The sequence below is a fragment of the Panthera uncia genome, assembly GCF_023721935.1.
Source record: "Panthera uncia isolate 11264 chromosome B2 unlocalized genomic scaffold, Puncia_PCG_1.0 HiC_scaffold_24, whole genome shotgun sequence".
NCBI lineage: Eukaryota > Metazoa > Chordata > Mammalia > Carnivora > Felidae > Panthera > Panthera uncia.
The window spans coordinates 7868957-7891704 of record NW_026057580.1 but is presented as its reverse complement, the minus strand read 5'-3'; the positions used below and the strand labels follow the sequence as shown (position 1 = coordinate 7891704).

General features: G+C 59.3%; 2 protein-coding genes across 3 annotated transcripts in view; one reads left to right on the top strand and one right to left on the bottom strand.

The window, feature by feature from the left end:
- Positions 1–6049, top strand: part of PACSIN1 (protein kinase C and casein kinase substrate in neurons 1) — a 57080-nt gene extending 51031 nt beyond the window's left edge. Inside the window, exons 4-10 of one of the 2 annotated variants that reach the window (XM_049653418.1) lie at positions 33–268; positions 661–816; positions 909–1084; positions 1487–1607; positions 1706–1833; positions 2436–2623; positions 3163–6049. In XM_049653418.1, the coding sequence (XP_049509375.1) occupies positions 33–268; positions 661–816; positions 909–1084; positions 1487–1607; positions 1706–1833; positions 2436–2623; positions 3163–3272 (1115 nt within the window). In that variant the 3' untranslated portion in view covers positions 3273–6049. Of the gene's footprint in view, positions 1–32; positions 269–660; positions 817–908; positions 1085–1486; positions 1608–1705; positions 1834–2388; positions 2624–3162 lie in introns of both variants that reach the window. The other variant, XM_049653419.1, reaches the window with a different exon arrangement.
- A 3011-nt stretch (positions 6050–9060) lies between these two features.
- SPDEF (SAM pointed domain containing ETS transcription factor) lies at positions 9061–16389 on the bottom strand. Its single transcript, XM_049653416.1, has 5 exons — positions 15795–16389; positions 13526–13723; positions 12406–12453; positions 12167–12313; positions 9061–9733 (listed from the first exon to the last, which is right to left on the bottom strand). Exons 1-5 carry the CDS (start codon positions 16384–16386, stop codon positions 9555–9557), a joined length of 1164 nt encoding a protein of 387 aa, XP_049509373.1. The 5' UTR covers positions 16387–16389; the 3' UTR covers positions 9061–9554.
- Between the last annotated feature and the right edge of the window lie 6359 nt (positions 16390–22748).

The window sequence follows — 22748 nt, the reverse complement described above, 5'->3', positions numbered from 1 at the left end:
AGGGCCTCGTGACCCCATGACCATTTCCTCAGGCCCACAGTATGGCAGCCTGGAGCGGGCCTGGGGTGCCATCATGACGGAGGCGGACAAGGTGAGCGAACTGCACCAGGAAGTGAAGAACAACCTGCTGAACGAGGACCTGGAGAAGGTCAAGAACTGGCAGAAGGATGCCTATCACAAGCAGATCATGGGCGGCTTCAAGGAGACCAAGGAGGCTGAGGACGGCTTCCGCAAGGCCCAGAAGCCCTGGGCCAAGAAGATGAAGGAGGTGCCCAGTGGGTGGCTGCTGCAGAAGGGTCAAGGGTGGGCAGCTGAGCTCAGAGGGACGATCTGATCAGAGGGAGAGACTCTACAGATGGGGCGGGCAGTGCACCGCCCGCTGGGAGCCCCACAGCCTCGTAGGAAGAAATATCCACAGGTGGGGCGGGCACCTCAGTGCCCAAAGGGAGGGCGTCCGTAGGGGCAGCAGGCAGTGCCAGGTGGGGATACATCCACGCATGGGTGGGCACTGCTCCCATACCTGGAGCTAGGGCCCGCACCCCTCCTGCCTCTTAGGAACGTGTGTCCACTGCTCCCGGCAGGTGGGAGGGCTTGATGAGCGACCACATTGGTTCCTGCTTACAAGCAGGAGCTGTACCTCCCCTCCCCCGGTCCCCACAGCTGGAGGCAGCAAAGAAGGCTTACCATCTGGCCTGCAAAGAGGAGAAGCTGGCCATGACCCGGGAGATGAATAGCAAGACGGAGCAGTCAGTCACGCCCGAGCAGCAGAAGAAGCTGCAGGACAAAGTGGACAAGTGCAAGCAGGATGTACAGAAGGTGCCGACGGGCTGGGGTCCGAGGGGTGGAGTCGGGGGTGGCCGGGAGCTGCAGGCCTGGCTCTCACCCTTCCTTTGCCCTGGGGTCTGTAGATGCAGGAGAAGTATGAGAAGGTGCTGGACGACGTGGGCAAGACCACACCCCAGTACATGGAGAGCATGGAGCAGGTGTTTGAACAGTGCCAGCAGTTTGAGGAAAAGCGGCTGGTCTTCCTCAAGGAGGTGCTGCTGGACATCAAACGTCACCTCAACCTTGCCGAGAATAGCAGGTAGCTGGCCGTGGCAGCGCGGTGGGCACAGGCACCCACAGCAGAGGGGAGAAATGGTGTGCCGGGCATCCTGGGCCCCATGTTATTGGAACAGGAAGGGTGGGCAGAGCCGTAGGGGCCAAGGAGGAAGAGGCGCCAAATACAGTGGCCGCCTGGGTGCAAGCCAACACAGATTAGGCACTAGAGAAATGCGCTTGGATGGATGGATTTGTGGCTAAGGTACGATAGGGGAGGGTGCCTGCTGGAGCTGACCACAAGGAGATTGCTCCCAGCTGATTTCCTAGCTGGGGGGCATGCCAGCACCCTGGTCCCCTGAATGGGCTCCCTCTGGCCCTCGCCGAGGATGAGAAGGGGCCACACGGTGCACCTTGGCCCCCAACTCCTGATCTCCCCTGTGCACAGCTATGTCCACGTGTACCGGGAGCTGGAGCAGGCTATTCGGGGGGCTGACGCCCAGGATGACCTCAGATGGTTCCGCAGCACCAGCGGCCCCGGCATGCCCATGAACTGGCCCCAGTTTGAGGTGAGGAGGTGTGGGGATGGGGAAGGGAAGACAGAGAAGGCTGGAAGGGACCTCAGGGGGCAGCCCCCCTGCCTCACTGCTCCCCTGGTGCCCACCAGGAGTGGAACCCAGACCTCCCTCACACCGCCACCAAGAAAGAAAAGCAGCCCAAGAAGGCAGAGGGGGTGACGCTGACCAATGCCACTGGAGTGGTGGAGTCCACATCCCAGGCTGGGGACCGTGGCAGGTGAGTGCCTCCTGGGGAGCTTCCTGGGGGCCAGAGGGGCCCACAAACTGGGGCACATGAGTTTTACCTCAGAAGACCAGGAATGATCTAAATCACGGCAACCCCGTGGTCCTCTCAAAGGTAGTGGTGGGTCATCCTTTGAGACCACCTACTGTGTGCCAGGCACTGTTGTAAGCATGTGCCATATATTAACCCACTGAAGCCTCCCAACACTCTGAGAAGTGTTTAGAGTCCCTTTTTGCCGATGGAGAAACTGAAACCCAGAGAGATTAAGTGACTTGCTCAAGGTCACATAGCTAGTTAGTAAGCCTCAGAGCCAGGATATGATGTCCAAGAGGTCAAGCTCATTAACCACTAGTGCCCCTCTAAGATGATGGGTCAGATGTTCTCAGGGGTCCCTTTCAGCACCCCCTCACTCAAGGTCTGAGTAATAATGCTAATAGTCCTGCCTCACATTTGTCCAAAGAGCTGTCAGTGAGGGTCACTGGCCCGGGAGTCCCTCTTACCAGGCCCATCCTTGTTCCAGTCTTCGTGAAATTTGGGGCCAGGGCTCAGATTGGAGGAGGGGGCAGTTCATGCTGGGTCCCCTCGCTGTGTTTCAGCGTTAGCAGCTACGACAGGGGCCAGCCTTATGCAACCGAATGGTCGGACGACGAGAGCGGGAACCCATTTGGGGGCAATGAGGCCAATGGGGGCTCCAACCCCTTCGAGGACGACGCCAAGGGAGTGCGTGTGCGGGCACTCTATGACTACGACGGCCAGGAGCAGGATGAGCTCAGCTTCAAGGCTGGTATGGTGGGCTGGGCTGGGCTGGGGGGGTGGGGCGTGAAGGCAGGAGACGCCCGGATTTGCTGGGAACGCGGCTGGGGGCGGGGCCTTGTGCGTGGGCGGGGCCAAACCTGGAGGGTGGTCCTGGCCCCTGGGCTAAGACTCGAATTAGGGTGCAAGGGCAGGGCCTGAGAGTGGCAACCGGGTGCCAGGGGTGGAGTCGGGACTCGAGAATAGGGTGGGGGCGGGGGCTGAGGGCTGGGGCTGCCTGGAGAAGGGACAGGATTAGAAAAAGGGAGCCAGAGGCGGGGCCTGGGCTTGGGAGGCTGGACCGAGACCCAGATTAGCTGTTTGGCTGGGGGCAGCAGCAGGTTAGGTGTTTGGGTGTGGGAGTGTGGCTGGGGCTGATCTTCAGAGTGAGCTTGGGGCAGTCATGGGAGGGCATTGGGGTGGGCCTAGAAAAATAGTATTGGAGGGCTTACCTAAACTCTCTCTAAGCGTCCCCATCCCCCCCCCCCCACCCCACCCCCGTCAATGAGCTCCTCTGTGTCCCCTTCCTAGGAGATGAGCTCACCAAGCTGGGCGAGGAGGACGAGCAGGGATGGTGCCGCGGGCGGCTGGACAGTGGGCAGCTGGGCCTCTATCCCGCCAACTACGTGGAGGCCATCTAGCTGCCCTGCTCCCCTTCACACCTCCCCTCACTCCTCACCCGCCACCTCCCCTCCCTTCTCTCTCTTGTCCCTCTTCCCTCGCCATAGAGTTCCAGACATATTTTCCGATCAAGCTTTTATTTTTTTAAAAGTCAAAACAGAACAAAACAAAAAATACAGAGACAGAAGCATTTGCAGGGCTGCCTGGAGGCCAGGGCGGTGGTGGGACTTGGGGTGATGGCCCCAGGGTAGGCGAGGGTCCTAGTACTTAGCCCAACAGAGACGTTCCAACATTGCTCTTCAGATCCCACCAAAGAGTCTCCTGAGCCCTGAGGGATGTCTCCCGGACCCTTCTCTCCTGCCTCACTTCCCCAGACTACACCCCTCACCCCCACCCCCACCCGCACCCCAGGCTGCCAGCACCCGTCCCCCTCCTCTTCTCTGGGCTCGGTTTTCTGACCTCTTCCTTCTGCCTCACGATGCTCCCCTCTCTCCACCACCCTACTCTCAAAGGCCTCCCCTCCAGACCCCAGAGAAGGGGGGCCTCCCAGTCTTTAGTCTTCCACTTTGCCCCGGGGAGTGCCCTTCTTCTCCTGGCCTCGCCCCTAATGACTGGTGGGGCTGGAGGAGGAACCGTCATTCTCTTCTCCCCTAGATGCTTCCCGGGATCCCTGGACTCCCCCAGACATGACCAGGGGTGAGCTGGAGTTGATGACAGTGTCACTGGGGTGAGGCTCAGCTGAGGGACCAAGACCCTGCTGGGGTCCTTCTTTCCAGCTGTTGGCCTTTTGGGCTCAGGCTCTTCCTCAGGGCCATACCTCTTGGTCACCTGCGGAGACCCTGCCTCCATCTCATGAGTCTTCAGGCAGGGGGAGGGGCCTCAAAGCCCGGGGCAAAGCCGGCAACTGTAGCAGCCTCCTCCCATTTCCTAGGGGCGGGGGGGGGGGGGGGGGCACCTTGCCCACCCACCTTCCTCCCTCCATGTCCATCTGAAGCCCTAGTTGCACTAGGCTCGGCCAGCCTGCAGGAGACTAAGCCTTGTGGCCTCCCATCCTGCCCTTCCCCTCTCTCGCCTGTCTGGGAAGACACTGGGGGAGGGGGGGCGGTGTCTGAGGGAGCTTCCAGCCTGGCACCATCAGGGACACTGCAGCCAATGGGAAAGACAGGGGTTTGGCAGGAGGGAGGGGCCCGGGCCCTCAGGGGCAGGACAGTCACCCTTTCTTCCTTGTCTCCTCCTCCTCAATCAGCCCCTGCCCTTGGAGCTGCCCTTGCCCTTGGAGCGGCATCCCCCCTGCTGGCAGCCCCTCCTTATGTCTAAGCCTGGGTAGCAGTTAAAGGACATTTGGGGGTGGGGGGAGGCAAAAGGCTTGCCCAGAGTCGGAGAGTTTCCTGTGTTTGGTGAAGGAAAGCTGTGTTGGGTTACTAAATACTAGTACCAGGTACCAGCCTCTCCCATATGTGGGGGCCCCTGGGAGGCTCGGAGAAATAGACCAGGGCAGGACAAAACCTCGAGGTGGGAGGACATGGCTGGAAGAAGGATCTCTTGGGAGCCTCAAGGGTGAGGCCTTGGGACTTCCGGTAGCGCCGGCAGAGCCCTGCTTCTGGGCCTCAGCACTGCAGACACCCACCCCCTTCCACAGCACCTGCCCCCCGCCCCCCGCCGTCCTCCCTCCCGGCCTCCAGGTAAAGACAGTGGGATACCCAGCCCCTCTGGCACCCCTCAGTCCTCTTTTGCTCCCTGCTTCTTCCCCCGACAGTCTACTATTAGGTCATGGACCCCATCCTCCAGGCCCTGACCCTTGTTCACAGTGCAAAGATCCTGGGAGACTCTGGCAGGGGCCTGAACTGGGCCAGGGGAGTTGGAGGGGGGGGATGATGGCACCCCCAGGGACAGGCAGACTCCCCACCCCCAGCACCCCATTTCCTGTCACTGTCTGCTCTCTGGGCATCCGCTGCAGCCTGAGATGTGCCCTAGGCTCCCTCGGAGCCTGAAGCAAGATTTTGGAAGCCCTCCACCCTCCCAGTTCCAGAACAAAACCCTCTTGGGTCTCTCCTCCAGGTGGGGGAGTTGGGGTTGAGGCCTCTGCCCCTCACCACCCTTGGAAGGCAGGAAACTGGCACATCTGCGCCTTGGGGCCTGGGCTCCCCCTCTCTGTGCCAGTGGCTTTCTAGCACCTGGGGAGGGTCTGTGGTCCTGCCTGGACCCCAGACGTGTCCCCTTCAGCACTCCAGCTGCCCACCCCCGGGGCAGGGACTTGAAATCCCATCCTTTCTGAGCAACCACCTCCACGGCCCAGTTTGGGACCAGTCTCCCTTGGTCCCCAGGCTCCTCAGGACCCCGGAGACAGAGGGTCTCCTACCTGGCGGTCCCCCCCTCCTCCCCCGAGCTCTAGGGGCCTGGCCCCGCCTGTCAGTGCTGGTGTCAGGGCACTCACCACCGAGCGTGGGGGCCGCGCCCCTCGCCGCGCCCACCACCTCCTGTAGCCTCCTACCCACACCCTCAATGCTGCACGGGCCCGCCCTGTGGGGCTCGGCGACTAATGTGTTTTGTCCCCAGTTAACCACCGTTCTGCAGCCCGGCTCTGCAAGGGACCAGGGCTGCCCTGCCGCCCGCCATCTGCTGCCCTAGGCTTCCTGACTCCATTAGTCCGACACTTGTGAAACTCCGAGAAGTGCTGTGGTCTCAGCAATGCACCTGTTTTGTACATGATTGTGTAATTTAAAGGTATATAAATACAAATATATATATATATCAGTTGTGATTGTACGACTGTGGATAAAATCCAGAACTGTGTCAACCTGGCTGGATGTGGTCCTCTTGAGTCTTGTGTGTCTCTCGAGCTGAGAGTTCTCTGTGGCAGGGACATCTGTCAGGGGGGATGGTGCCCAGCATGCTGCGTGCTGTCCTGGCTGACCACCAGTGGGCTGGCGGCTGGTCTCTTAACCTTCCGGGGCCCCGGGCCCTGCTGCACAGGGAGGGTGACAGATGGTGTGACCCTACTGTTCTGGGTGCCTGGTGATGAGCACTGACCAAGAGCATTGGGATACTTGGGGTCCCAAACTCAAGTTCAAGGTTTGACCTCTAAATAGGTTTGGATTTTTTTTTACGTTTTTTATTTTGGGAGAGCACGCATGAATAGGGGAGGGAGACAGACGGGGAGAGAATTCCAAGCAGACTCTGTGCTATCAGAGTCATGGGGCCCAGTGCCACGAACCATGAGATTGTGACCTGAGCAGAAATCAAGAGCCGGATGCTTAACTGACTGAGCCACCCAGGTGCCCCAGGTTTTAAATTTTTATTTATTATTTTTGAGAGACAGAGACAGAGCATGAGCAGGGGAGGGGCAGAAAGAGAGGGAGACACAGACTCTGAAGCAGGCTCCAGGCTCCGAGCTGTCAGTATGGAGCCCGACGCGGGGCTTGAACTCACGAACTGTGAGATCATGACCTGAGCCGAAGTCAGACACTCAACCGGCTGAGCCACCCAGGCGCCCCGTTTTTTAAAATCAAAATTGTAAAAGTGACTGCCGAGGCCTGGGGTTCCTGGTTGTTCACAGTCCCAGGCTCTCTGCGGTGTGATACCAGGTCATGCCATGTTTTTCTGTGTCCTGCCTGTCCTCTGACAGCATTTCTGTGTGGGACCCTGGGAGGGCTCCTCCTGGAGGATCGCTCGAGGGAGTGGGCAGGACCGAGGCTCTGGACCCTTGGCTGTGCCCTGCCGGGCCCACACCCTGCCCAAGCCCTGCTCCAGCCTCCCCACCCCCAGCTAGGTCCCCTTTGGGCCAGGGCTGGAGTTCTGCAGCCAGTTCGCCACATCCTCACCCGCACCCCGGCCTTGGCTTCACCCAGTCAGGTCGGATGTCTCTCTGAGGCCCCTCTGGGCCCGGCAGCCTGGCAGGGCCCTGACACAAACCCATTATTCAAGGCAAATATACTGCAGTCCCCCCCGCCTCCCCTGCCCCTGCTGCTGTCCCCTTGGCCTCTGGACAGGGAGAAAAGGTCAAGGTGGCGGGTGATCTATTCTCCACCTTGTGTCCTTTCTCCCCCAGATCCACCTCCAGTGACAAGCCCCTGGTTTTAGCCAAACAGAAGAGCCTTCAAGTAAAGACAAGAGGTTGCCTTTTGTGCAGGTTCTTCCATGCAGCTGTGGGGAGCACTGCAGGCAGAGTCCCAGGAGCAGGGTCAGGGAATAGCAGGCTGGAGGGAGTTCTGCCGGACAGGTGTGCAGAGGAGGAAGAAGAGGACTCTGAAGTTTGCTGTTAGCACACAAAGTGTCACCGGATGGGTGTGTGTCTGCCAAGGGGATGTGTGCACTGTGGCAGACCCACACAGCGGGGACCTGCCTCAGCCCCCCACAGCTCTCCTTTCTGGAGTAGTTCCTGCGCCCCACTCCTAGCCCCTAATTCCCCTTCCTTTCCTCCCTCCCAGCCCCAGCCCAAGACCCCAAGCCGCTCCAGGTTCGGGTCGAGCTGGGAACCTGCAAGCAGGTGGCTCCAGGGGCTCGGCTGGGGGCAGGTCAAGAAGGCTGGAGAAAAAACCAGTTCAGCAGAGCTGAGCTGACTTCTGGCCAGGGTCCCAGGCAGCCCCCTCCCTGGGAGGAGGCAGACGGCCGAGGCACAGGCCTGGGGCAGGGCCCCCTCCTCCTGCCAGTCCAGTCCCAACTGACAGATGCCAAGGTGGTGTTTGCTCACTGGCAGAGGTAAACTTTCTTCTGGAGACAATAAAATTGCTGAGGGCAGAAGGCAGCAGAATAGGGCAGCATTTAACCCCCAGTGGCCTGGGTAGCACTGACAGGCTCCCAGTCCTGTCTCCTGGAAGCCTGTCATCGAACCTACGGGTTATGGTGGCCAAAGGTGCCAACCAGCCACAAAGCAGGAGACACGGAGGGGCAGAGAGCGCGCTGTCCTTGTGGGTCCAGCTCCTGGTTCTGCCGCTGGCTGGCTGTGTGGCTCCGAATAAGTTGCTTAACTGCTCTGAGCCTTAGTTTCATGGTCCGCAGAATAGGGGAGTCACGCCTACCTCACAGTTTTGTTGGGAGGGTTCATGACAAAAAAGCGGTAGAAATACCTAGCACACAGTCGGCCCCCAGGTCACTGTTGAGCAAATGTGAGGAAGCTGAGACAGTTGATGCCCCCAGGAGAGTGGGTGGTAGGTCCCCCTCTCCCCCACCCAGCACACATACAGACCTCATGAGCCCTACCTATCCCCATCCCGTGGGGTGTTCGGCAGAGGGCATGGCAGAGGTCCGGGACCCTCCAAGAGAGACACCACAAACAAGTCAACCTCTCTTCCACCCGTTTGCTGTCGAGCCAGGGTCCCATAATGGGGGCTGAAGTGCCCACTCTCTCCTCACCCCTGCTGCCCCATCCCAGAGCCATTCTGTTTGGCCAAGCAGAGACCAGGGCTCAGGGGCCCCTCGCAAGAGGGTTAGCACCCTGGCCACTTAAGGCAGAAAGCCCCCGATCTACAGCACAGCAAGAGGCCGTGGAGGACGCCACCGTCTCCCCCCGCCTAAGTAGGTAGACCCTCTTCAGCCCCAGCCCTGCTCCTTCCTATGGGCCCCCATGTGGGTGGGAGGAGATGAGGGTGTTTCTAGCCCCTCCCAGGGCCTTGAAGGCTCACTGCCTCTCTCCCACGGCCTCTACCAATTAATTACCCTTTTCCGTTTAGACTCCGCTCAATGCCACCTCCCCCAGGAAGCCCCCTGTGACCGCCCCAAGGCCACTGTGACCACAACCACTTTGAGCAGTGGTGGCCTTGGGGCTGTGCCACTCACTCGCTGCACAGACACTGGGGCCATGGTAGTTCTCTAGTATCTTTATTATCCGTTCCCAGGAGCACCCCAGGCTTCCCGACTCGGGGGCACAGACGTCTCCTAGCATCACGCCAAGCATGGTGCAGGATGGGGCAGCAGGGAGCACTGGACTGCTAGTGGCCTTGGCTAAGTCACTGTCATTCTGTCGGCTCTGCTCTGGAAATTCTGGGGTCAGAGGCTGGGGTGGAGGGATGGCCTTCCCCAGGGAGCCATGAACACTGAGGACAGCCCTGTCTCCTTCCATCTTCCAGGGAACTGGGCATGTGAGCAGTCAGGCCCGAGGAGGAAGCACTCCCACCCAGGGGTCCCCCGGGCCCCGGAGAGCTCATTTACGCCCCTGGAAGCAGAGGGCCATCCCCTCCAGGACCTTAGACTCCGACGCCAGGAGATTGCAGTCTCCCTCAGCTCAGGGTCCGGCAGAGGCAGGGGTGGGCAGGAGGGAGGTTTGGCGAGGGCGAGTTTCAGGCCTAAGGCCTGGCCTGCAGCCCTCAGATGGGGTGCACGAACTGGTAGACGAGGCGTTGGGAGATGTCTGGCTTCCGGATGATGCCCTTCTTGTAATACTGGCGGATAGAACGGCTCAGCTTGTCGTAGTTCATGGCCGGCCGGTTCTTGCGGATGCCCCACAGCCGGGCCACCTGAGCCGAGTCCTCAATTTTGAAGATGCCTGGGGGAGCAGGTGGGCCCAGAGAGAGCCAGCGGTGCAAGGCGGGGGTGTGCCAGGAGGGAGAAAGACCAAAACCAGCAGGTCAGTGTCGGCGGTGGGGGGTGAGGGCCAGGCTGGGGGCGTGGGGGGGCATGCTATCTACTCCCAAGGTGGCAGCGAGGGTTAAAGAAATTTGTGCCCCAGTAAGTGGTAAATGATATTATGGGGTCACAAACCTGCTGAGTGCAGGGTGAGCCTGCGTACTTTAGCGGGTTATGTGGGGCCCCGAGGGCCTGGCCCCTGCCAGCCTCTGCTCCTACTGTGGGGTTTGCACACCCTGCGCAGAAGCCCTGTGGGGCTCTGAGCTGTGCCTACGGCTCATTTGTCAAGGTCATCCCCACTTCCGCCCCTGCCCCCACCACCTTGACCAGCAGCTCCCAAGCCTGAAAGACCTCTTTGCCATCCTCAGACGCCGAAGCCAACACGGCCCTTTCTGGTAGGATTAATTCAGAGCAGGTGGGGAAAAGAGTGGATTTGGAGACAGGCTGCCTCAGGTTTGAAGCCCGTCTCTGCCATATTCTACCTCGAGAAGCTGTTTGAGGCCCCTTTATCGTGAGGGTGGAGGGGGTTGTAATGACTACCGTTTGTTGAGTGGCGACAGAAAGTGCTTACAGCGGAGTCTGACAGAAGTGCCCCTTGGGAGGAACTATGACACTGTTAACAATCCCAGTTCTCATTCTAAACCCTCCTGGCAAAACCCAAGCCAGCACACCCCTTCCAGGGAGCCTTCCCAGACCACTTTGCCCTCCCTGATCTCCTCTCCCTAGAAGTCTATCATGGAACCGTCTTCCTGAGGACCGGGCTCGCATTAAGTCTCAAATAGACACGAGGGTTACCGTGCCTTGTGCAGGAACTTCTCTCCACCCCCTCTAGCCCCTATTTGTCCTTCACACTCAGCCCAAGTCACCACTCCCGGGAAGTCCTCCTGAACAAGGCACAGCTGCCCCCACCACCCTGTCGCAGCCCCGGCACGCTCTGTACCCCAGCTCATTTCACTGCTGGTTCTCCTATAACCTGCAGGTCCCTCAAGGACGGGGTGCAGCTGAATCCTCCCTGCACCAAAGGGACACTTATTCTCCGTAAATGTTGGCTGGGCCGGTGTGGAACCAGAGGATGTACTCAGTGAAGGTTTGTTGGAGGAATGAATCCTGTCCATTTTACAGATAAGAAGACTGAGGTCCCAATACCCATAGCTACTAATGGCAGGATGGGGTCTAGAACCCGGGTTTCTTGGCTCTGAGTCTTTTCCAACATACACACACACACCATCTAGTCCTGCACTGTCCAGTGAGGTAGCCACTAGCCGTATGTGGCCCCTGAATACTTGAAATGTGGCTAGTCCGAATTGAGATGTACTGTAAAATACTCACCAGTGTTTGAAGACTTAGTAAAAATGTCTCATTAGTAATTTTTATATTATGTGTTGAAATTTTAATAATCTTTAATATTAGATTAAATAAAAGCTTATTAAAATTAAATTCACCTGTTAAGGGGCACCTGAGTGACTCAGTTGGTTAAGCATCCGACTCTTGATTTGGGCTCAGGTCACGATCTCATGGTTTCATGAGTTCGAGCCCCATGTGTGTTCTGTGCTGACAGCATGGAGCCTGCTTGAGATTCTCTCTCTCTCTCTCTCTCTCTCTCTCTCTCTCTCTGCCCCTCCCCTACTTGCACTCTCTCTGTCTCTCTCACAATAAATAAACTTTAAAAGAAAAGTTCACCTGTTACCTTTTTTTTTTTTTTAATGTGGCCTCTTGGAAATCTAATACTGCCTATGAGGCCCACGTGGTATTTCTCACCGGGCACATTAGTCTCCCTGAGGCAGCTATGATGTTGTTTTTTTAAAATTTTTTTTTAATGTTTATTTATTTTTGAGACAGAGAGAGACAGAGCATGAACGGGGGAGGGTCAGAGAGAGAGGGAGACACAGAATCCGAAGCAGGCTCCAGGCTCTGAGCTGTCGGCACAGAGCCCGACGCGGGGCTCGGACTCGCAGACCATGAGATCACGACCTGAGCCGCAGTCGGACGCTTAACCGACTGAGCCGCCCAGGCCCCCCAAAAATGGGGGGAAGCTATGATGTTTTGAAGGGGAAGACTGTGTCCAGTTCTCGGCAGAGTATTAAGTCCCTAGCATGTCCCCGGCCCTGTGTGGAGCTGGGGGTCCTGTATAGGACAGAGCTTGGTCAGGAGACACAAGCTACACGCAGATCCTGACGCTCCAGTGACGGCAGCGTGTCCGGCATTCGGGGCAAAAGCGGGGGGCGACTCCCCCCACCCCAGCCCCCAACCCCCAGCCATCCCTGTGCCTGGCACCTGGCAGGAGGCCGGCAGGCTCCCGCCAGCGTCAGTGAGGCCCGATCCCCTCGCGGCTCGCGTGGGGAGCCCGGCTCACCCTTCTCCTTGTTGAGCCACCGGATGAAGCGGCCGTAGCTGTGGGGCTTGAGCAGCAGCTCCTTGAGGAACTGCCACAGGTGGATGGGCTGCCCGGAGCAGGAGGAGTCCACCTCGCTGTCGGTCCAGCTGTCCTCGCTGGTGGAAGCTGGGCAGCCAGGGAGGGGGGCGGTGAGTGGGGCGCCACCCCTCGACCCTGCACCCCAGAGCCCTGGCCCCTCCCTGCTGGCCCTGGCTCACCGCAATAGTGGATCGCCCCAGGAGAAGTCCTCTCTTTCATCCAGGCCGCTGCGGGGCAAGGAGAGAAGGTTGAGACCCAGGGCAGACCCAGAGGGCAGAAGAGGGTGTTCGGGTGGGACTGAGGCCAAGTGGCGTGGATGGAGGCAGTCAGCTTCTGCCCCCATCACCACCTGGCTCTCTAGCCAGGCACTTGCCAGCTCCTGGGCGGGGGCAGGACACCGGTCTCTACTGGTCATACATATGAGTGGGTCCCATGCCTTTATTGATCCCAGACCCCTAAGGGCAGGGGCCTCGACTCGTGCGGCAAGCACTGCCTCCCCCAAAGCATGCAGCTCCGTGCAGGGCACGCAGTGGGATGCGAAGTGATTTAAACACTAAGGGGTTGGCACGCAGCCGGATGCGAAGTGATTTAAACACTAAGGGGTTGGCACGCAGCCATTAGAAAGAGGGCAGCTGTAGAGATGCTGTTGGGGAGCCAGGTCCAAGATAAACCAAGAGTGGAACAGTGTGATACTCTGGCACGATCCATGTTACAAAAGGGTGAAAACCACACGTGCATGTTTGCTCGTCGTGTGCGGAGACTCCCTCCAGCACGTACCCAAGAAACCAGTAACGGTGGTTGCCTCTAGGCAGGGGGACTGGAAGGCAGGGGGTCAGGAGCGAGGGGGGAAATTCCTTTTCACGGTACTATTTCCATTATGGTCTTTTGAGAACTCACGCACACTGATTACCTCATTACTCCTTTAATGGAAGACAACACAGAACAGACAAACACAATTTCAAAAGGACAAAGGAGGACTTCGCGGTCCCCACGGTCCCCATCAGCTATGCCGTCCGCGCTCTCACAGTCCGACTCCTACCTTTTAACTTCCCACACGCTCTGGCCCTAAGTGCTGTGGGTTTGCCCAGGGCTGGGAGTGGGTCAGGACTGGTGAGTCGGCCCAGGATCTGGGGAGGCAGCAGCAAGTGGGGCTGAGATTTAGAACAGAGTCCGGACTGGGACCGACCAGCTGCTTCCCCAGCAGACAGCGGCCCTGGCGGGAGTCCCAGCCTAGCGCCCCCCTCCGGGTCCCTGGCTCGGAGCTCGGGAGGCACCTCTCTCACCCATGCCGCGTCCCACCTGATTTCCAGATGTCCAGGTGGGCATGCAGCACGTCCCCACCCAGAGGTGAGCGCTGGCGGAACTGCTCCTCCGACATGGCGCACAGCTCCTTGCCCCCCAGCTCCTGGAAGGCCTTGCCCACGGGGGGCAGCCGGTACTGGTGCTCTGTCCACAGGAGCCACTTCTGCACGTTGCCAGGGCTCCAGTCCACGGGGTCTGGACAAGAGACACTCCCTCAGTTCCACGGGCTACTTGAGGCCACCGCCCCGAATGTGGCCGGCTCTGCTCTGGTGGGGCGCCCGTGGGAACTGGAAGCTTGTGGCCCGGATTGTGTGCTCCTGGGGTGAGAACAGGCCAGGCCAGAGAGGGCCTTGAGGGGCCCTGTGGAGGGGGCACCCGAGAAGAGAGGGGAGTGAGGCAGAGGAGCCGGGGTCCTAAAAACAAACTTGGCTCAGGGCAGGGTAGCCTGGGGCCTCTGCACCCCCCACCTCACCCAGACCTCGGGTCCCCCCCCCCGACCCCTCCGGTCCCTTCAGAAGGCCTTTCAGGAAGCTCCCTCCCCGGAGGGGGCGGTGACATTAAACCAGAGACACCTGAGCTGCTCTCTCAGCTGCCTCTTGCCTTCCCCAAACCCTTCAAGGAACCAGGGAAAAAACCCAACCAGGAATTAGTCCTGCAACCCGAATCCTAATCTCCACTGTATTTTACAGATGAGGAAACTGAGGCACAGAGAGTTGTAGCCTCTTGTCCAACAGCTAACAAAGGGCCGGGTACGTACTAGCTGCTCAGTGCACGAGCATTGAACGAATAAATGGCAGGGCACTGGGCGGTCATGATGCGGCTCTCCAGGCCGCAGAGGCTAGGAAGAGAGTCACTGGCTAGGTTCCCCGGGGAGCTGCTCTGGGGTGAGGCTGGCGGGGCCTGTGGGTGGAGGCTGGGCTGGTGGCACAGTCACAATGGGGCCTCCAAGTGAACACTGTGGCCTAAGCTGGTGCCCTAGCTGGATGACCTGCAGGCTGGGCTGCCCCCACTTCATAAACCCATTTTCCTTCCCAGGGTCAAAGCAATTTGTTTCTGTCTCCATTGTTCAGAGGGCAGGCCCCTCCCCAGCCCGGTGTGGGAGAGGAAGCAGAACGGGAAACCTCCAGGGGCAGGACGGGCATGGGGCACCTGCAGGGATGGTTGGGGGCGGGGGCCGGGCCTGAGGGACGCCTGAAGACTTTTTGTGTGACAGCAGCACGAGAGTGGGATGCTCAAATGCCGGGATCCGGGGACCCAGGGGATGGGTCAGGCCTGCCCAAAGCTGGAGAGACGATGTGGGAACAGGAGGCTGGAGACCCCGCAGCCCCTCAACTCACAGCATCGGCCCCACAACCACACCTTCCAGGCACACACGTGTGCCTGGACTCCTAATGCCCCCTCCTCATCAGAGCCCTCATCACCACCGGACCAGTGACACACATTTATCTAGTTATCTACGATCCGTTTCCCTCACTGTAATGTCCGCTCAGTGGATAAAGGGGCTTTTGTGTTGTGTTCCCCACTCTATTCCCCAGTGCTAGAACACAGCCTGCCATATTCAGAAGTTACTGTTTATTGAACATCTATTATGAGCGAGGCGCCATCCTAGAAACTGGGGATATAGCAGGCAACCAGACAAATGAAAATCCCTGCCCTTGGGGTGTGTACCTTCCAGTGGGGGAGACAGAGAGCAAATAAAATGGATAAATAAAATATGCAGGGCATCGGACCGTCCATGCGATGAGAGAAATAAAGCAGGTAGGAGGAGTAAGAGTTGGCGGTGTGGACAGTAACATCAACAGTGGGGGCAGGGAAAGCCTCATCAAGACAGTGCCATTTGAGTCAAGATCTGAAGGAGGCACGGGGTGAGCCAAGGAACTCTTTGGGGGAAGAGCGTTTTGGATTGAGAGATGCAAAGGTCCTGAGGCGTGAGGGTCGTGGGCACAGCAAAAAACAGGTGTGGCTGGAGCAGAGTAGATGAGGCGAGCGTGGAGACGCCTCTGGGGGGGTGGGTAGAGGGTCAGATGGTGTAGAGCTTGATTGCATTGCCTCCAGCAGTTGGGGCAGAGAGGGTAGGAACCTTCCCAGGCTCACAGCTGCTGTGTGCCGTGGGCTGACTGTATGTGCAGAATCCCCAGCATGCCTGGTGTTGCTGAGGCCGGGCCAGGGGTGGCCGGAGTGCACCTTGCGCGGCCCCCCACACCCCCAGCGACCCCAGCCCTGCTTGCGGCCCGCCTTACGGAGGGGGACGTGCGGAAAGGCTCACCTGCAGTGATGTTGAGCAGCTTACAGGCTGTCTCAATGTCCTTAAGCACCTCGCCCACCACCATGGACTGCACCTGCTCCAGCGAGTGCTCCTCCAGGGTCAGACTCCCCGGTGCCAAGTCCAGGCTGCCCCCGGGGGCTTGGCTGTCGATGACAGGGCACTGCTCGGGCTCCTCAGGTGGCTCCTCCCGAGAGCTGGCCCCGGGGCCCTTGGTGGCCCAGTTGCCATCCTCAGGGTACAGCATGTCAAAGTAGGAGAGGTAGAAGGCAGACAGGCCCTGGTCAGGCGTGGCAGGCGGGCTGGGGCTCCAGTCCCGTCTCTCGGGCCCCACCGCCCCCGCGGCCGCCTTTTCCACGCCTGTGCGCAACACAGCGTCGGGGGGCAGCAGGAGGCGGCCGGGGGCCACGCTGCTCAGGCCCGGGCTGGCGCTGCCCATGCCGCCGTTGCTTGGGCTGGTGGCTGTGTCTGCAGAAATAAGAGAGGAAGGCCAGTCAGGGTCTGGCTGCTGCCCCATCCCCGTGGGGGCCACTAAGCTGGTTATGGGGATGAGGGGCCCACTGGGCCAGGGAGAGAGTTGGGGCTTCCGGGTCATTGGGCAGTTAGGACAGGGCTGGGCAGATAGGCTCCTGGCTGGGAAAGAAAGTGAGGTGTAAACAGCTCCCTCACTCCCCAAGAAAGCCAGGTTGGCTGAAAGCAGCAAATCTTTACCCACGCGGTGTGCTTACAACACCCTTCTGAGGTCCTCGACCTCATTCAAGCCTCACAACGGAAGGCATGAGTAGCCCCATTTGGTAGATGAGCACACTGAGGCCTGGACAAGTAAACTTTAGTGTCCGGGCCTCTGGCCCCAGGCCAGCTCACGCCCAGATCCCCCGTCCACTGTCCTGTGGAGGAAGTTCCTTTTGAGAGCTAACCCAAATCTGTCTTTCTGGAGCAAAGCTTGTTTTCTTTTATTCTTCTCCTAAAGACGGTGGGGAAGGGAGAAGGTCACCATCACCTTCACCTGGCGGTTGAAGGAGCGAGGAGCAGGTGAGGGGAGTGGCGGGGTAGAAGCCACTCACAAGTCAGGGAGGCGGGCCCTCTTCCCCTCCACCACCATTTGGGGGATGTGAACAAATTGACACTGCTGAGGCAGTCACTGAGTGGCGCCACACTGGCTCAGGACTGGGTTCCTTGTACCCAGTCTTCCACCTCTTCCTCCCCAAAGGTACTGCCCCCTGCCCCTCCCAGCTCCCAGCGCCCTCTCCTTTCCCCTCGCCCTGGAGGAGTGTGCCCTGAGGAGGCCGTGCCCACCTGCAGGGGAAGGGTGTGCGGAGGGGGAGAGAGGGGAGGAGGAGCATGCTCTGGGGAACGACGGAGGCCCCCAGAAACTCAGACACCCACTCTTCCTGCTGCCCCGAGGCCCCCCAGGGGGCTACCACTTGGCCTCAAAACAGGAGCTGGAGGCCTCTTTCCACAGCAGTCATGCAGGCCCTGCTTTGCCGAGGGCCCTTTTGCTCTGCACCCCCTATTGGAGTAGGCGGATCGGGTGAGGCAGGGGCCTCAGGAGATGTACAGGTACCAAAACCCCAGGGTTTCTGGGCTATTTCTGTGATTTGTGGGCCCGGGACTCCAGCACGACTCAGGACAGAGGTGGAAGATTATCAACAAGTACACGCTCCTAATGAAAGTCAGCAGGAAGGAAAGGAGCAGACGAACCCGTTAAGGGCAAGTTCAGGTGGGCCCACGTGTTCCTCACGACGTGGTGCCTGGGCCAGCAGCATCGGCGCCACCTGGGAACGTGGCAAAAAATGCAGATTCTCAGGCCGACCGCGGAGCGACCGAGTCAGAAGCCCCGGGAAAGCCCGGCAGTGTGTTTCAGCTTTTGGGTGATTTATTTTTTTATTTATTTTTTTAACGTTTATTTATTTTTGAGACAGAGACAGAGCATGAACGGGGGAGGGTCAGAGAGAGGGAGACACAGAATCTGAAGCAGGTTCCAGGCTCTGAGCAGTCAGCACAGAGCCCAACGCGGGGCTCGAACCCACGGACCGCGAGATCATGACCTGAGCCGAAGTCGGCCGCCCAACCGACTGAGCCACCCAGGCGCCCCGCTTTTGGGTGATTCTGACACAAGCTCACGTTTGAGAATTGCCGCTTGAAAGGTGTCGGGCCAGTGAGAGGGAGAGGCATTAATCAAAGGACCGGTAGACTCTACTGGTGACATGTACTGTGCCACACCGGGACAGTGGGGGGCTCCCCAGCCCATCGTGGCTCCTCGCATGGGACTGACCTGGCTGCCCGGTTAGCCTCGATGTGCAGCGGCATTTACCCCTCCCTGGAGGGGGCGCAGGGAAAGAACCCAGCTGGGAAGATCCTTCTGGCTTCTTTAGGCCTGCAGCTAGCCCATTCCACACCTTCACATATCTCAGAAAACAGCGATCTTTCTCTCTGGAAAGCAGAGTTTGGTGAATGGGGCCCGAGTGGAATTCCAGCTCCGTCTCGTCCCCTCCCTTGTGCAGTGCCCAACTGTCCCAACTTTAACATGGCAGCTGTGCCACTTCCTGTGGCGGAGAGAATGCCAGCAAGAGAGAAGGGTGTTCCCTTTGATTTCGACTCTCCAAGAGCTCCTTTAAGTGACAAGGAAGGAAAGGTCAGGGTGGGGTGGGGCTGCGGGGGGCAGAGGGCAGGCCTGGAATCATTTCAAGGCCTTCTGTGCAAACACACATGTGTGCTGTGGGCCCAACATTATTTACCCAGGCCGTGCCAACAGCCCCCTCTGCTCCCGGGTCCCCACCCTGGCCTATGCCCACGCCCTACCCCCTAGGAGGCCCCACCCCTGGAGAGCCCCTCTCAGCCCCCCACCTCGTCGCCCCTTCCTGCCTCCCGCCCCATCCACGTCCCCAGGGCTCCCGTGCCTGCCACGTTAGGACAGTCTCTGCCAGCACCCTGGGCCATGTGCCAGGGAGACAGAAAGCTTTTCCGAGAGGCAGAAGAACTTGCTTCCCTCGTGGCGCTCCTGCTTGCGTGGCTGCAGCCACCGGTGGGGTGGGAGGCAGCTGCTGTTTGGGGGCACAGTGGCATGAGGGGTCAGTGAGGATGAACGGGTGGGGCAGGTGGCAGCATTTGCTGGGCCGGGATGTGATGACACATCCCTGACTCACTGAGCGAGCACCCGTTGCATCTGTCCTTCCTTAGAGAGCGGCAACCAGGCCTTATACTCATTCCCATTTTGTGGATGGGCAAGTGAAGGCGCAGAGATAAGTGACTTGGATCCAGGTCTTCTGACTCCTGGTCCAGGCGAGTTCCCGCCTCCGCCCCACCCTGCATTTCAGCTCCCCCTCACCTTGCTCTAAATGCCAGGGAACCTGCTCTCAACCAAGGCTCGGTCCCAGCTCCCAACACCTCCCTGGGGAAAAATAATAATTGTGCGGTGGGAGGAAAGATCTGACTGTCCACAGGTGGGGAGGTGGTGGGGAGTGCTCTGACCCCCGCAGCCCAGATCCGGGGGGACCTTGGTTTACTGGTCAGGGAGCCGGGGATTTTAGTGTCCAGCCTGCAACTCTGGCGTCTGGCTCTGGGGCCAGACTCTGGCTGGAAGAGAGAACTGCTCAGTGAGCACTTCCCCAGGCCCAGAGCATTCACGCCTGTCACTCCTTTACTACCCACAGCCCCAGGGGACGTGGGCTCAGGAGCCCTATTTTATAGATGTGGACAGGGGGGCACAGAGGTCTTAATACAGCTTGCCAGAAGTCCCCAGCTGGACACGCAAAGGCTGTGCTCGTTGTGCCACATACCCTCTGAGGCTGGCCAGTCCGTTTTCCCAGGGTCCTGCCCACCTCCTGATTGGGCAACTTGATCCTCCAAAGTCCATTCCCACCTCCTGACTGCTCACTCCACGCCACTGTCAAGCTCATCTCCCTTTGATGCTCCTTCATCAGGCACCCCTGTGCTCAAGAACCTCCCATGGCTCCCCATTGCCACCCTCATGCAATCCCAATGGCTGGTGCCCATGTCTCAGCTCACCTCCTACCCAGCCCAGATTATCAGAGTTGGAAGGGACTATATGTTATATGAAAGTTTTGTAGATCACACATGGGGAAGGGATTCATTCGCTGGTCAGTGGCAGGGTCTGGACCAAAACCAGGGATCGATCGACATTTATCTGGGCTCTAATGACAATGGCATTTCTCCCCTGGCCCCAGTGCTGTGGGTACAACATGGCTATTTTGTGTTGCCATCCCCCTGCCCAAGATGCCACTTCCCTCTCATCACAGTTCAGCCCAAAGCCCCCTCCTCTCCCAGGAAGCCCTCCTCAACAGTTGACTTCCCAGCTCTTCCCACCTGTGCTGTGCAGTTCAACCATGATTATATCCACAGGTGATTGTTCGCCCATGAAGACACATGTGGGAAAATGAGGCTCACAGAGTGGCAGGGACGTGCCCACAGTCATGGCAGAGCGAGGACCAAACCTGGGGCCCGCTGACCCTCAGGCTCCTGCTCCATAGGCACAGGGTCCTGGGATAAGCCCCATGTTTGCCAAGCCCGGGTCCCTGTGAAGGCTGGCCCAGCCCTCCCACTGGCCTATGTAGGCTGGGTCCGAGATGCTGCCCGTCTCCTGAGCGATGCCTCCAGCTCCCAAACCTCGAGTTGATCTTTTCTGGATTAAACCACATGTCTGGATTAAGGCTCAGCATGTCCTGGCTCCCTCCTGCTCCAGAGGCTCTGGCTCAGACTCCAAACAAAGAAAATTTGGTAACAGCTGGTGGAGGCCAAGGCCCAGATCTAGGGCCAGACCAGTGGGACCGCGGGGCTGCGGCCAGAGGGATTAGCCACCTCAGGGGCCCTTCTCTCAGCACCTCCCACTCCCTCAGGAAGGCAGATCAAGGAGAGAGGACAGAGGGACCCAGAGTTGGAGATTTATAGCAGCCGTTTCATGCCACTGCCCGGCCTCCCGGGTTCTCACTGCCACCCCGACCTGGCACCGGCAGAAGATCGCCTGATATCTCCAGAGGCCACAGCCTCAGGGAAATGGAGTTACCAGGGAGGTCTTTAGGCAGGCTCTGGGCACTTATGGGCTTGGAGCCTGTCTCCCACATCCTGCTCAGTCCAGGCTCCCAGATCGCACCCCCGGGGGGATTGCAGGTGGGATAAATGTTCTCGGGCCCCTACCTCCATCGTGAGACCCAACCTCAGGCTGCCCAGAGCCCAGGACCCTGGCTGCAGACCCCAGCACCAAGACAAGAGCACCAGGGGAGAGTGGGGGGGAGGGCGGGGGTGACAGAACCTACCACTGAGCTCTGTGTTGGCCTTTCTCCACCAGCTGGGGCAGACCTTCTGGGGCTTCCTCACTGTGGCCCACCGTCCTGGCTGTCAGCCTCTCTCTCCCTCCATTGAAGGAGGCAAGGGCCTCCTTCAATCTGTCAGGGTCAGGGGACTGTGGGGGTGTGACTAGGGCCTGGCCAGGGGCCATGCAGAGTGGGTAGGGGCCACACGGGCCTGCCCCCCAGTTAGCTGGTCAGCACCTTGGAGAGAAGCTTGGCCTCCCCAGGATGCAGGGAGACTGAGGCCAGTGCCCAACCCTGCCCGCCTCTGGACCCAGCCTCTCCCCGCTACTTTCTCATTCTTCCACCCCTCCTCCTGCCCCCTTACTTCTCCTCAGTCGCTCCCGCCCTCCATGGAACCTCAGCTCCCTTTGCCCTTTAAAACTGTTCTTCAAACGAGCTGGACCCAATAAAAGGACCCAGCCTCCTCCTTACTGACCACCCTTCCCTGTCCAGAGCGCCACCTCTCTCCACCAGACAGATTTGCCTTCTTACCCAGGAAGGTGTCCCAGGCTGGCTACCTCCAGGCAGCTCTGGCCTTCCTCAAGCACCCCATTGTGGTCATCCCCAGGCACCTGCTGCCCCTGGCGACCCCAAGGACAGAGAGTAGGGAGGTGGGTCCCTCAGGGGTGACTGGGGGAGGACTTGTCTATCTTGGGCTCAGCATGAGAACAGGGGAGGTAGGTTTCTTCTAGGTCTCCTGGCTTTCTCCCACCTCGTCAGATCCCAGACCCGGGCAGGCCCCTGGCCTAACTTTTCAGGAGCCCTGTTCTCTGGGAGGTTCAGCTTGAGCCTGGAGGTGTGTGTGGAGACTGGCGGAGGTTGGGGAGCAGCGAGGCTATAGGAATCAGAAGCTGGGTAGGGAGTTGGGACACAGGGCCAGGTGGCAGGAGCAAATAGGTTCAAGGGAACATCAAGGAGTCTGGTCTAGTCTGCTTTCCCCGCAGTTGCCTCGGGCAGCCAGGAGCCCAAAGGCACGTTTGTACCAGCTCCGTCTCCCATTTGCTCCCGCTGCACGGGTACCACTGGCGTCCACGCATTCAGCCTTCCTGACACTGTTTGTGACACTGTCCGGGACAAGGTGAAGGCCAGCTAAATAAACTGCTTCCTCGGGTTCGCGCAGCCAACCCAGGGGGCAGCCACTATTACTCCCACCTGACAGACACGGGTGCCGTGACCGCGACCAGGGAAGTGTCTGTGGTGACTGAGCAGGGACCGGAACTCAAGACGGAGCACTTCCCTCTTTTCACACAGTGCTGTGACTCAGCACCTCCCAGCCTCTAGGGTCCCCCTGCTGCCCACCCCTTTCACCTTTGCTTAGGCCTCCCGCTGACCCAGCCCCTGCAAATGCCCCACAGCGGAGCTCTGGGTGGCGCGGACGCCTGCAGGCTGGAGGTGCAGAAACCCACCTCAGCCTCAAGCTCTCCCCTGTGTTTGAGTTTGCTCCAAAGGCAGGGGGTGGGGAGGCGTGGCCTGGGAAGAATTGGAGCCCTCAACCCCTGGAGATGTGAGACCCTGTCCTGCTCTGTTCGCGCTGCATGTGGGGCCCTGGGCAGCCCCTGGTCCCCTCCGGGCCCCAGTGTCCTTTTCTGTCCTCTGAAGGGATAAGTCACCTCTCAGGGCTTTTCTAGCCCAGACGCTGTCTGGATTC

Bases quoted from the DNA above. Each gene is read 5' to 3' on its own strand.
- SPDEF (XM_049653416.1), bottom strand. From the start codon at position 16,386: ATGACCCGGAAGCCCCAACTCTCTCCCTGGCCCAGTGGGCCCCTCATC. The intron at 12,454-13,525 runs GTGGGACGCGGC...CTTGCCCCGCAG, and splicing joins CCTGGACATCTGGAAATCAG to CGGCCTGGATGAAAGAGAGG. The intron at 12,314-12,405 runs GTGAGCCAGGGC...CTGGCTGCCCAG, and splicing joins TGGGGCGATCCACTATTGCG to CTTCCACCAGCGAGGACAGC.